This window comes from Amborella trichopoda, chromosome 4 (genome assembly GCF_054954075.1).
Source record: "Amborella trichopoda isolate Santa Cruz 75 chromosome 4, AtrichopodaSantaCruz75HAP2 v2.0, whole genome shotgun sequence".
NCBI classification, from domain to species: Eukaryota; Viridiplantae; Streptophyta; class Magnoliopsida; order Amborellales; family Amborellaceae; genus Amborella; species Amborella trichopoda.
In genome coordinates, this window is record NC_142339.1 from 52,573,132 (window position 1) to 52,586,494 (window position 13,363).

The following is a 13,363-nucleotide window of genomic DNA, read 5'->3' on the forward strand; positions in this document are numbered from 1 at the left end:
ATGAGTTTGCGGATTCCCGATTAGAGTTCCCGAGAAACATTATTGGAAAAACCGGGCGATCTAGCCATTAACCACTCGGTTAGATGGAAACGGTCACTAGCCGATCATGTTTTTTTGCGGTTTTCGTGATCTATCGGTATTTAAAAAATAATTTCAAAAAAATATATATAAATTCCAAAAAATTTACATTTGGTAAAGTTTAAAAATTGTTTTGGTTACTAATACTTGCTTTTATATTTTTCCAGTTTTTTAAATTTTGTTTAAAAATACCCTTAAGCACAAATTGATTCCTTAAAATCCATTTTTTCATTTATTTTCAACATCATTTGAATGTGTTTTGTTTTAATACTTATTTATGTGTTTTTAATATTTTAATAGATATTTTTCTTGTATTTTTTTATTTTTTTCAATATTTTTTTGACCATCCGAGACTTTCTTTATTAAAACGGTAGAATCGGCCAGTTGACCGGTTAGGTCGGTTAAACGGTTTCCGAACCCATGTCTGATTAACGGTTCGGTTCGATTTTGCAAACACTACCCAAAAATCAGCATACGCTCCACGAATCGCAGAAATCGGGATTTGCTGTTAAGCAATCATGCCTCTTTCCTCTCTTTATTTTAGCATGCGGATTGCCAGATTAGGAAGGCTAGCCAGAAATCGGAATGCGTTCCACTTTCATAAACTCTTGCTGTAGGTAATTTGGTCTAGTGAGTAGTCGTAGACTCGTATCAGCCATTATACGAAACAACATTTATTAAAGGAAAAAGTTTAGCCGGTATGGTAACTCCCCATCGCCACCGTCCTTTCCTGTTGGTTGGCGTTGGACGGTGGTGATGGGAAGTTATCATGCGGACTGCCGACGCCCTAACTGCGTCCTTTATTAAAAGCCCATGAATTTAATTTCTTTTTTTTAGATGAATTAGAAGGCAGAATTTTATTTTTTTATTTTTTTTCCTGTGTGTGTTGAGATGAATTGTATAGAAAATTTTTAAAATATGACAAGTCAAAATTTTAATAAAATTTATGTGCAGACTGCATGGCCACTCTCTTCATTCCAACAAATAATCCCAAAAAGATAAAATTCAATTTCTTCATTACACATGATCAAAACGAGCCCTCCTTCCAGTAATGAATCTATATTGTCTATTAGGTGAATTTTAGTATTTTGGTATTTGAAAACTCAAAACCAAATTTTTGTTTTTTAATAATGTTCATTTAATGATAACAATTTCATTTTAAAAAAATTAAAAAATTTAAAAGTTCATTTCTAAGGCCTAAAAATTAATTAAATTAAAAAGATTTCTTTTGGGGCTTTTTTTGACCATTAATCTTAACTACTTCCTCGCTTATGCTCCTATTATTACTAATTTTACTTTCTATATATTTCATCTTATTCCCACTAATTTTAAAACCTTTAGATTCTAGAACATCCCTCTTACTTTTTTAACTTTATTTAGAAATTTTTTTAATAGTAGTTGATTTTTGGGAAAATTATAAAAAAAACCCTAAGACCACACGTTCTATGCAACTTACCCCCAACCCTACTTTTTCTCTCATTTCTTCCCCAAAACAGACTTTTATGCAAATACCCCCAAGAGAAAAAATTCATTTTTTTTAGACGGAAATGCCTTTTTTGTACACAAAAATCATTTTGGACAGATTTGATGTTGACTTTTGGACCCCAGTAGGATATTGTCGGAGCGCACGAGTGCTGGACCGCCCTTTGGAACTACTGGACCTCACTTTGCAACTACCGAACCACACTTTGCAACTGCCGGATCGCCCTTTGCAACTGCCGGACTGCCATTTTCAATTACCGGACCGCATTTTACACAGTGCCGAAGCCCTACTGCCGGACCGCACTTTACATAGTGCCAAAGCCTTACTACCGGACCGAACTTTACACAGTGCCGGAGCACTATTGCCGGACACAACTTACACGGAGCCGAAGCCCCCTATTTTGGTGGGATAGAGAAGAGAGAAGTTGGTAAGGTAAAAGTAAGGGAGGGTAGTTTAGGCATTTTTTTTTTATTATTTTGGTTGGGGAGTTTTCGGATAGAAAGTATATTTTGGAAAAAAAAGTGAGAAAAAGTTAAGTTGAAGATAAGTTGCATAGAAAGTGTGGTTTTGGGTTTTTTTGGTATTTTTCTCTTGATTGTATTTAGTGAAAAAAATCATGTAACAATGATTTATAATGAAAAAAATTTAGTTTTGTTTATGCAACCTTTAATAACTAGGGGGATTCTCACCGTTTTGGTAGTTTGGAGTTCTACACCTTGAACAACCAGGCTTATTAGTCATTTGCGTTTAAGCGGGCTAAATTGCTAAAATTCTCTAATTTTGTTCGTGTATGTGCCAAATTTGTGCAATGGTAAACTGTGTTATGGAGTGAAACTCAAGTTAGGAGTAATATTAGAATCCCAAACTTGGGGTTAAAACAGGACAAAGGTTTCATACAAGCTTTAGGGAAAAAACAAAGTGATTGATTATATCCTCTCTAGAACTGGTAGAGGTACTCAAAATTCATTTTATTTACTTTGAAGATATCCATTTTGATATTATAACGTAGATCCCAAAATTGCAGATCTCGTACGTATGTCTTTTGTTTGAGAAGCAAGTTTTCAGGAAGTAGGATGCATTTTGAGTCTCCACACACACGTGAATCCAACCATCGCAATTTTTTTCATTTTTTGGGTAGATCAATAGGGTTTTGGCCCTCTACCCTTTAGGTGAGATTTGGAATCCGAGAATTCATTATAGGGCTTGGTGATAGAATTCCCATCATTTGGTTGAAGCATATGGGCAATGCATATATGTTTGATTATATACTCTTCAAGTTTTATACTTTGCTTCCCATTAGAAAAACCATCTTGCGGGGATTTGATGATGAGGAAATGTACACAATACGACCATTTTCTTTTGATGGAATGAAGTAGCATTTATTATTGGTTGTTAGATATGAAACTGGGTGATTGGAGATGTGTAATAGATAAAGCACATAGTCTCAAATAAAATATCTTGAAAGTTATGACACACTTTAATAAATCCGATTTAACATTGAATGACTAAGTGTGATTATGATCTTCTTGTATCGAAAGTGAAAGATCTTGTAGTATACAATCCCAGATGTCTAAGATGATTATAACATTAGCCAATGAAAAACATAAAAAGATATCAATTTTGATAGCCATAAGAGATCCAATAATGTGACTCACACCAGCCAAGGTCATCTTGCTTAAAAATTCATATATTTTTTCCCTAAAGAGAGTGAAACCAACACGAACAATATATTACAGTCTAGAAACTTATTAAACCTTCACCTTATCACTTCTTACAAGACTACTACTCATCGCTTATGACCAGTGAAAATGCTGACCAAAAAAGCGATCCTTGTCATCACAATTTAACTAATCTCTCTCTCTCTCTACACTTAATTTATACTACTCTCTCCTTCTCGCTCATCAACTGTGTAGATTTCGATCAACATTCCTGCTTGACAGTCACCAGCAACGCCGCTAACGAAGAAATTGCCACCGCTAACGAAGTAATATTTTTGTCTCATATTCGACTCCACTCCCTTGCTTTTTTTTTACGAAAAAATTGTTTAATGCGGGCTGGACTGCATTTCTACACTACGGGGTCAAAAGGTGTAAAGCATCCATTCTCTTGCCTTCTTTTGCAAACAAATTGTTTCATGTGGGCTGGTCTGTATTTCTTCGTTATGCGATCAAGAGGTATAAAGCATCCATCTATAAAATGAATACAAATAGTTGGTCCATCTAAAAACAATAGTAACTAACAGTCCAAATGTTTTTTAATAAAATTATTAATTCTAGTTTTTTTTTTTTCAAAGAAAATAATATTCATAGCCTCCATATTTAAGATTATATATTTAATAGAAACAAACTTCAAATTAGTAAAATACATATCACAAGATAAGAATGTGTATTTTGCACTATTGTATTACCATTATATATAATGAATGAACCACCACGTGAGTTGTGTGGGGCACAATTATTTTCTCAAAGAGTTCCTCTATCTCTCTAAAATTTATTCATGATATCAGAGCAATCATCGATCCAAATCTCAGCTTCTATGGTAGATATTCCTCTCTAAAATTGAAGGTACGTCTCTCTCTCTTGAATTTTTACTTTTATTTTTTTTTGTCTTCATCAATTGTATGCGCGCGTCCAGCCATGCTCAAGTTTTTTGCAAACTAAAATTGGTCTTGTTTGCAAACTTTTGCCAACAATATTGTCACTTTATGGATCTATATTAAACAAATCTTTCAAATGAATCATTCAAGTCTCTTTACATCTTTTTACTCTTACATCTTTTATGGATCTATATTAAAATGCACTATATTATTTTATTTTAAAATTTATTTATTTTTTTATCACTCAAAACTATATCATCCCATCCTCTTATGCCTAGCCCTATTTAACCTTCAAGCAAAACCTATATCATTCTCTTTTACATACCTAATCTCTCTACCAAACAAAAAAAGGCTCTAAATCTACTCTCTCATAAACTGTCATCTAATACCTCTTTCGCTTCAATGGATGCTTCATTCTCATTAAACAATTCTCCCTATCCCTCAATCTTCAATATAGGAAACTTTGTGTCTATTAAGTTGACACATAATAACTATCTATTATGGGAAACTCAAATGCTTTCTCCCATTGAGAGCCATGAAATTTTTGGATTCATTAATGGTGATTGCCCTACAGCAAGTCAAAAGATTTTCTCTCTTGATGGTAACAGTGAAATCGAAAATCCAGGCTATAAGTCATGGTTAAAGTTTGATCAGCTTCTTAAAGCCTGGATTACAGGGACATTATCAGAAGAGTGTCTTAGCCTTGTTGTTGGCATCAAGACTTCTACAAAAGTTTGGAGACGCCTGAAGAATGCATATGTAGTTAATTCTCAAACTAGGCAGTTCCAACTTACCTAGCAACTCCAACTCTGCAAGAAAGGGAATTCAACCCTAACATAATACATATACAAATTCAAGAGTATATGTGATAATTTAGCTGCTATTGGCAAACCTGTATTAAACAAAAATAAGGTATTTTTGTTTCTTAATAGACATGGACCAAAATATGAGAGTTTTGCTACCACTACCAATTCCTTCATGTTATGAAATTAGACTACTTCTTCAAAGTCATGATATTAGAAATCAGCCTAATGTCTCTGAAGAACACTCATATTCAAATCAGAATATGGCCCTTGCTGGACAACAGAGAAATTTTGGACCTAATATAAGTACTAAAAATTGCAGAGGTAGAGGCATACACAAGTTTGGTGGTCAACAATTTTTTAATTCTCGAGGGCATGGATTTGCTCAAACATGCCAAAACAATAATGGGGGACGTGGTGTGTTTCAGAGAATCCAAAAAAGTTGTGCTACATCTATGAAACATATGAATCAAATCTTCAACAAGATTCACATATACAACAATCAGCTCGGACACCCTAGGAAAAGTGTAAAATTTGTGGAAAATTTGGACATATTGTATTAAAGTGCTGACACCGATTCAATCATATGTACCAAGAAAAAGATATTCTTCAAGCTCTTGCTGCAGTGACAATTGCAAATTCCCAAGACTCATAATAGTTCCCAGCCATTGGTGCATCAACTCATATGACAGGAGACTCAGGTAAACAGAAAAACCTTCGCCCTTATAGTGGTAGAGATACAGTCATGGTTGGTAATGGTGAGCTTAATTATTTTACATGTTGGTGATACCAATATTGATGTTGGGTTTGAAAAATTTAATATTTCTATTATTATTTTAGTGCCAGAGATGAAAAAGAATTTACTATCTGTTAGCCAATATACAAAAGATTTTCCTTGTATTTTTTAGTTCGTATTAAATGATTTTTAGATTAAGGAACGAAGCACAGGGAAAAATCTAGTCATCGGGAGTAGAAAGGGCGGACTTTATGCTCTTAAAGATGTGAATGAAGTTTTATTTTCTAATCGAAATAAGAAAACATCAGGAGATGTGTAGCATCAGTTACTTGGATATCCTCAAAATAAAGTAGTCTATTACTTATAATCTAAACAGTTGATTAATGTTGATGCATGGAATAACTCACATTTTTTTTGTGCTAGCTGTCACATGGGAAAAAGTTGTAAACTCCCTTTTAGTAGTACTGACAAGACCTCTACAGAACCTCTTTTTAATATTCATTCAGATTTATGGGGTCCTTTTCCAGTTTTGTCGAATCAGAATTATCACTTTTATGTGGTGTTTGTAGATGATTACACTTATTTTTCTTGCATTTATCATTTGAAAAGAAAATATGAATTTTTCTCTGCATTTGTAAAATTGCATCATATGTTTAAAAGGAGATTCGATAAAAAAATTTGAAATTTTCAATGTGATCGAGGTGGTGAGTTTGTTAAGAATGAATTCATTGCTCATCTTACTGAGAATGGAATTGTGCAACATATATCATGTCTAGGAACACTTGAATAAAATGGAATAGCTGAATGGAAACATAGAAATATTGTAGAATTGGGTCTTACAATGATGCTTTATGAAGGAATTCTTAAATAGTTTTAGGTTGAAGCTTTCCATACCGCCGTCTTCGTAATAAACAGGATCCTCTCGACCAATTTGCAAATGGATTCACTATATTCTTTGTTGTTTGGCCGCATACCAGACTATTCTTCACTCATAGTTTTTGGTTGTCGGTGTTTTTCATACCTTCGAGTCTATCTGCAGATAAATTTTGTCCGCGTTTTCTTCCATTTGTATTTTTGAGTTACAGTGTTCAACATAAAGGTCAGAGATGTCTGCATCCATCGTCTGGGCGAGTCAATATCTCTAGACATGTCGTATTTGATGAATATATCTATCCTTATGCTAACCCAATTCTTTGTTAAATAGTTCTCAGGTTCAGGGGTAGCTATCCACCTATGAAGAACGGTCAGAATGTTATGAGCTTGATATACAAACTCCTTCATCTTCTAATTCATCAACTCCACATAAACCACCGATATGGGATGCACTTGATGCATCTGGTCCCTCAAGTCCTGTTTTTCCCATCACCTCTGATAGCTCTCTAACTTCTCTTATAGAGGAAGATGTCATCACTGTAATACCAATCCAAGACGTCCAAGATGATGCAACAAAAAATCATGATGATGAAAATGTTGCCACTGAAGAAACCATCCAATCTAAGTCTTTACCAGTATCTAAGCATTATCGTTATCACATGGTCACCAAATCTCAAGGTGGTACTCGAAGATCTCGAATTCTCCCATCTATGGCAGCAATCTCAAGTGTTCTTACTTTCGAAGCTTTCCCTTTTGAACCTAAAACCATTAAGTCTGCCTTGGGTCATCTAGGTTGACATTATGCAATTGAAGAGAAAATTGAAGCCCTCCATGTTAACTCAACTTGGGAGCTAGTTCCACTCTTCCAGGTATGAACATTGTTGGTTGTTGTTGGGTCTATAAGACTAAATTAAAGTTTGATGATAGTTTAGAGAGACTCATGGTTAGATTAGTTGCTAAATGATATAATCAGGTTGCTAGAATTGATTTCTTTAAAACAATCAGTCATGTTATTAAGCCTGCTAGTATTCGGATTGTGCTCACCATTGCTACTGTATGTCACTGGCCTATCAAAGAACTTAATGTGAAAAATGCTTTCTTGCATGGCTTTCTTAAAGAACATGTATTTATGGAACAACCTCTTGGATTTGTGAGCTCAAAATATCCAAATCATGTCTACAAATTATAAAGAACTTTATATGGTCTCAAGCGAGCACCACGGGTCTGGTTTGATCGATTTAGTACCTATTTATTATCATTAGGGTTTATTGCAACATAGCTGATTCATCTCTATTTGTTTCTCGCACTACTCAATGCAATATTCTCCTTCTCATTTATGTTGATGATATTATTGTTACTGGTGATAACTCAAATCTTTTAGATTGGTTCATTTCCCAACTTGGAAGGGAGTTTGCAATGAAAGATCTTGGACCTCTTCACTACTTTCTTAGCATAGATGTATCTTATTTTTCAAGTGGGAATTTTCTTTCACAAAGCAAATATGTCCGGGATCTTCTTGATCGTGCTCAGATGCTCAGTGTCAAACCTATTTCAACACCAATAGTAATGAAGAACAATATTCATGAGAATTCTGATCTATTTTCTGATCTTTCTCTTTATCGAAACATTGTTGGTGCCTTTCAATACATAACTATAAAACGACCAAACCTTTGTCATAGTATTAATATAGTTTGTCAATTCATGCATGCCCCTACATGCATATTTTCAGGTAATTAAGCAGATTCTTCATTATCTCAATGGTATACAATCGTATGGTATAATAATCTTATTTGCAAGTTCCCTTGAGTTATATACCTTCTCGGATGCAGACTGGGCTGTGTGTCCAACCACTGGTCGTTCAACCACTGGTTTCTATACCTATCTTGGTTCTAACTGCATATTTTGGGGTACTAAGAAATAGTCGACTGCGACTCATTCCAGCTGAAGCGGAATACCACTCTATGGCATCCACTGCTGCAGAGTTGACATGATTTTCTTTAATTCTTCGGAATATTGGATTGCCTCTTCCTCAAACACCAGCACTTTTTTGTGACAATATTAGTACTCTCTATATGATAGTTAATCCGGTTTTTTATGCCCAGACAAAGCACAATGAGTTATACTATAATTTTGTACGTGGAAATGTTGCTCTTGGATTACTTATCACTCTTTTTGTTTCCACTTGTAATCAAGTAGCTACTATCTCCACCAAACCTATGCCACGAGACGTTTTTTTGAGATATTTGCTTCAAATTCGGGCTTCAAATGCCCCCCCATCCGAGTTTGAGGGGGAATAATAGAAACAAAATTTAAAATAGCGAAATACATATTACAAGATAGGAAAGAGATGTTGCTATTGCCTTTGAAATGAGAATGTAACAAGATGGGAAAGTGTATATTGGACAATGAAAAATCCACCACAAGAGTTGTGTGGGGCATAATTATTTTCTCAAAGAGTTTCTCTCTCTAAAATTTCTTCCATATTCTTATAAAATTAATATCAAATTATATTTCAAAAATATATGTTGCCAAGCCCGCATTTCTACAATATGTGGGCTGGCCGCATAGAAACCGTGTCCTTCTTTGTGACATGAGAGATTGTGAAGACTTAAGCGGCCTTGTTCCTTTTCTTCGAATGCAACTTTTTGCTCGCACTACTAAGTTCTTCTAAACATAAGGTCTGCTATTATGGTGTTAACACCCGCTATAACCAAAGAGAGTAACGATACTATTTGAAAACAACAGCATTTATGCCACAAAAAGGAAGTCTTCCCCAAGAACAAGCTTTCTGCTCGTAATGACGGCTAGGCAAAATAGGACAGCGTACAATTGACATTTATAACATTGGGATACGTTTTGATTTGGAAATTGGGAAGTACATGGATCACAAGCATTTAAAGTTTCGTTGTTACGAGTAGTTCAAGATACTTTTTGTTTTAGACTATGTGCATTTGAAAATAAGTGGGGAAGATTCAAAAGGATATGAATAGAAGTAATGAGAATAGATTTGAGAACCTATGGTCCTACTGAGAGTCTTTGATAGATCAGAATAGTGGAACATGTTTTGTATAGTGACCCCAACTAGTTCAGATATGACTCTGATGATGATGATGATGGTGATATTTGAAAATACTTTGGGCTTGTAAGTGCCCAAGGACACAAAAATGAAAAGAAAATAAGCACACAAGTGTGCATCGTGGGATTTATCAACAAGCAATTCCACAGTGCTTTTGTTATGGATAGACAAATAACCAATATCATATTGATGACTCACGAGACGATTCATTCAAGGAAGGTGGAGGAGCAGTCGGGAATCATATAGTAGCTTGATTTTGAGAAAGCTTATGATAGACTCGAATGGAGCTATTTTATTAAATTTCTCTTGAGGGTGGACTTTGGTGACAGATAGAAAATGTGGATTTTTTGATGTGTTTCTTCGGCCCATTACTTAGTTCTCAAGATTTGTTGGCTTTTTCTTATAGAATCTCATAATATGCAGAGCACTCTCTCTCTCTCTCTCTCTCTCTCTCTCTCTCTATATATATATATATATATATATATATATATATATATATATATATATATATATATATATATATATATATATATATATATATATATATATATATATATATATATATATATATATATATATATATATATATATATATATATATATATATATATATATATATATATATATATATATATATAGGGTACAGTTTGTGTAGAGTTGAGGCTCTAAACAATCAACGTAAAACACATCGAATGCTGGAAATCTTTGTGATAGTCTTAAAATATATTTTCATATTTAATTGTAACATTTAAAGCTTCAAAAGTAGTGTAGATCGAGCAGATTTATGAAAACTTAAAAATCTTGAAAATTGACTGTAAAAAAATGCATTATAAAATGCACTATTTCCAAAACTTGAAATTCATTATTTTTCTCATGTCCATGCATCTTGATGTCGAGATGATCAATTTGAAGATATTTTGGCATCATAATAACTTCTTCTAGTTTTAGGTGGGCTCTAATTTGATTGTTTAGACCCTCGGCTCTATATAAACGTTTTCCACACACACAAACACATACACATACACATACACATACACATACACATAAAAGGATAATATTCAATTCACAACCCTTCAAATTACAAAAGTTACTGCAATGTTGTCAGATTCACTTTGGAGTTTTCTTTGATTTAGTGAGAAAAATAAAGCAATTCGATGCTTCGGTCGATTGGGGAGAAGACTTCGTATAACTATTTCTTTGTTGGTCGAAGCAGACTCGAAGCATACCTGAAGCATACTTGAATGTCACCAAAGTAGGCCGAATCTAATAACCTAAGCGATATTACCAGGCTTTGCTTCGCTTCAGTTTATGTCTAAAATTGGAAGGCTTCTGCTTTTCCAGTTAAAGAAAACCAAATTTGATAACGAAAGACTATATAATGCATTACAAGATGCAGTATTTTCAAGACTAGCGGACCAATTTTTTTTATATATGTCCATATATTTTAAGTTTGAGATAATAGGATTTGTGGATTTTTTTGACATCAAAACAAATTTTTCTAGCAAGTTTTTTAGGTATACTTTAGTTTGAATTGTTTGGAATTGTGTGTTTTCCCTTAAAGTATTTGGATGCTTTGGTTGGAACGGAACTTTTGGGTCCATGGTAGAGGGAGTGTACCTAAGGAGCAGCTCCAACGACATATTTTCCATTGGGTTAGAACGCTGGAAAAAGTCCACAAGTGGGCTTTACATTCCTTTGAAATTCATATAACTTCCAATCTTAAACCTTCATTGGAGTCTGGTACCTCCCTATGTTCATAGTCATGAGGCATGGTTGCCTCCACCTTTAGATTTGTTTTAAACTTAACATTGATGCGGCTTCAAGGTAGAATCTAGGTAGCGCTGGATGTGAGGGTATCATTAGAAATGATGCAGGTGGTTTCATTACGGCTTTTGCAGCACCCTTGGGTATTATTTCTCATAACGCCGTTGAATTCTATACACTTGAGAAAGGAATTTCCCTATCAAAGGAATTGAACGGTGTACATCTTGTTATTGAGAGTGATTCCAAACTTCTTGTTGATTCTATGAATCATTGTTGCAAGGATCATGGGAGATTGAGCATAATTTTGGTGAATTGTAAATCCAAGCTTGCATCATTTGCGGATCTATAACAGAGCATTCAACATGCTTATAGGAAGACCAATATGGTTGCAGACTCTCTGATCAAAGTAGCGGTTTTTATAAATGAAGCAACGGTGTGACGTGCTCGTCCTCCAGATGTTGTAACGCCTTTCATTTTATCTGATGTTGCTAGTATCCCCTTGCCAAAAGTTGCATAAAATATGTTTATGTAAAATCTTTTAGTTGTTAATAAAACGGGTAGGACGGATATCCCTACTGATTTACCTAAAATAAAATGTTATTTTCCACTTTAGGCCAAAAACAAATTTAGCGTTTATTGTCTCTGACAGGAAATCATTGCAAATATACACTTCCATTGAATTTGGAAGCCCCTGAATGAAAAGGCATTTTTATAAGCAAATAGTATCAAGTAATCGGAGCGGAAAAAAACATTTTTAAGTTTTCCCTTCATCAAATCCCATATATGATATGATGTGACTGAAAACGGCTTTCAGTCGTTCTCCTGATGACTTAACACCTGATCTCACAGGGTGAAGGCGTGGGCTCGGATCTGCATTCCGGCATCTCAATGTTCACCAAAGCTGCAAAGGAAGAAATTGGCTCCCTTTTTAAGGGTAATGGAGTCGTTGCCGGAAGTGTAAGTCTTGGAGTGTGGAGGAGCGCTGCAGCTGTCGTAGCCGTCAGCGTTCAATGCAACCACGTCGTGAGCGGCGGCAGGATACTTGAAAACTGCCAAGAGAGTACACTAGTTCGCATTAGTCTTAGTGAGAGAGAGACAGAGCTTTCTAAAAACATAAAAGCTAGATAGAGGGAGGAATTTTGCGGTTTTTTTTACCCCTTGATTGTAATCTATTTCATTAAAGTTAAAAAATAAAAAATAAAAACACACAAAAAAAAGAGATAGCAGTTAAAACTTTAACTTTAATTTCGTTAAAGTTAAAAAAAAAAAACACAGAAAAGGGAGCCAGAGAGAGCAGTTACCAAGCACATCTCCTGCCACGAACTTCTTTCCCTTTGGCCAGTCAGATACGCCAAAAGTCCAGCCTCCGTTGTCACCCACCGTGTAAGTGGTCGCCGTGCTAAGTTCCAATAGCCCAAAAACCACAAGCACCAAAGCCACCAAGCCCATTGCACTGCTTCTTCCCTGTGCCATCTCTATTTCTATCTAATGCGGACGCAGTTTCACTAATTCTCTCTAACTCACGGACGTTCGCAGAGCTTTTTACAGAGGTGGGTTCACTTATAGAATTTTAATTGGCACCTTGCTAAGAAGAGAGGTCCTCAACACTAGCCTCGAATTGCAGAATTCGAGATTTGCTTTTTAACTGCCGTATCTCTTTTCTCTTTATTTTCATGATTTCATGAGCATGCGGATTGCCAGACCCAGAAACCAGTGCAAGTGTATGAAAGTGAGAAGGATAATTTCTACGTAATTTTCTCTTGTGAGCAGTTGTAGACCCGTATCAACCATTTTAGGAAAGAATATTGGAAGGCATCATATTATTTTTTAAAAAAAAGTCCCTCAAATTACAAACACAAGCCCGGAATGATAGAGTTCGAGATTTCAAGTAAGGTGAATTCCAGATTTCATTCTAAAACAAGGTGTCTTCTTTCTGTCTTTATTTTGGTGCTTT

At 34.9% G+C, this 13,363-nt stretch overlaps 1 protein-coding gene across 1 annotated transcript; it reads right to left on the reverse strand.

Moving 5' to 3' along the window:
* Positions 1-12,260: 12,260 nt before the first annotated feature.
* On the reverse strand, positions 12,261-12,990 carry LOC18422095 (chemocyanin). The gene is made up of 2 exons (XM_088865619.1): positions 12,711-12,990; positions 12,261-12,458 (listed from the first exon to the last, which is right to left on the reverse strand). Exons 1-2 carry the CDS (start codon positions 12,880-12,882, stop codon positions 12,295-12,297), a joined length of 336 nt encoding a protein of 111 aa, XP_088721745.1. The 5' UTR covers positions 12,883-12,990; the 3' UTR covers positions 12,261-12,294.
* Positions 12,991-13,363: the final 373 nt, after the last annotated feature.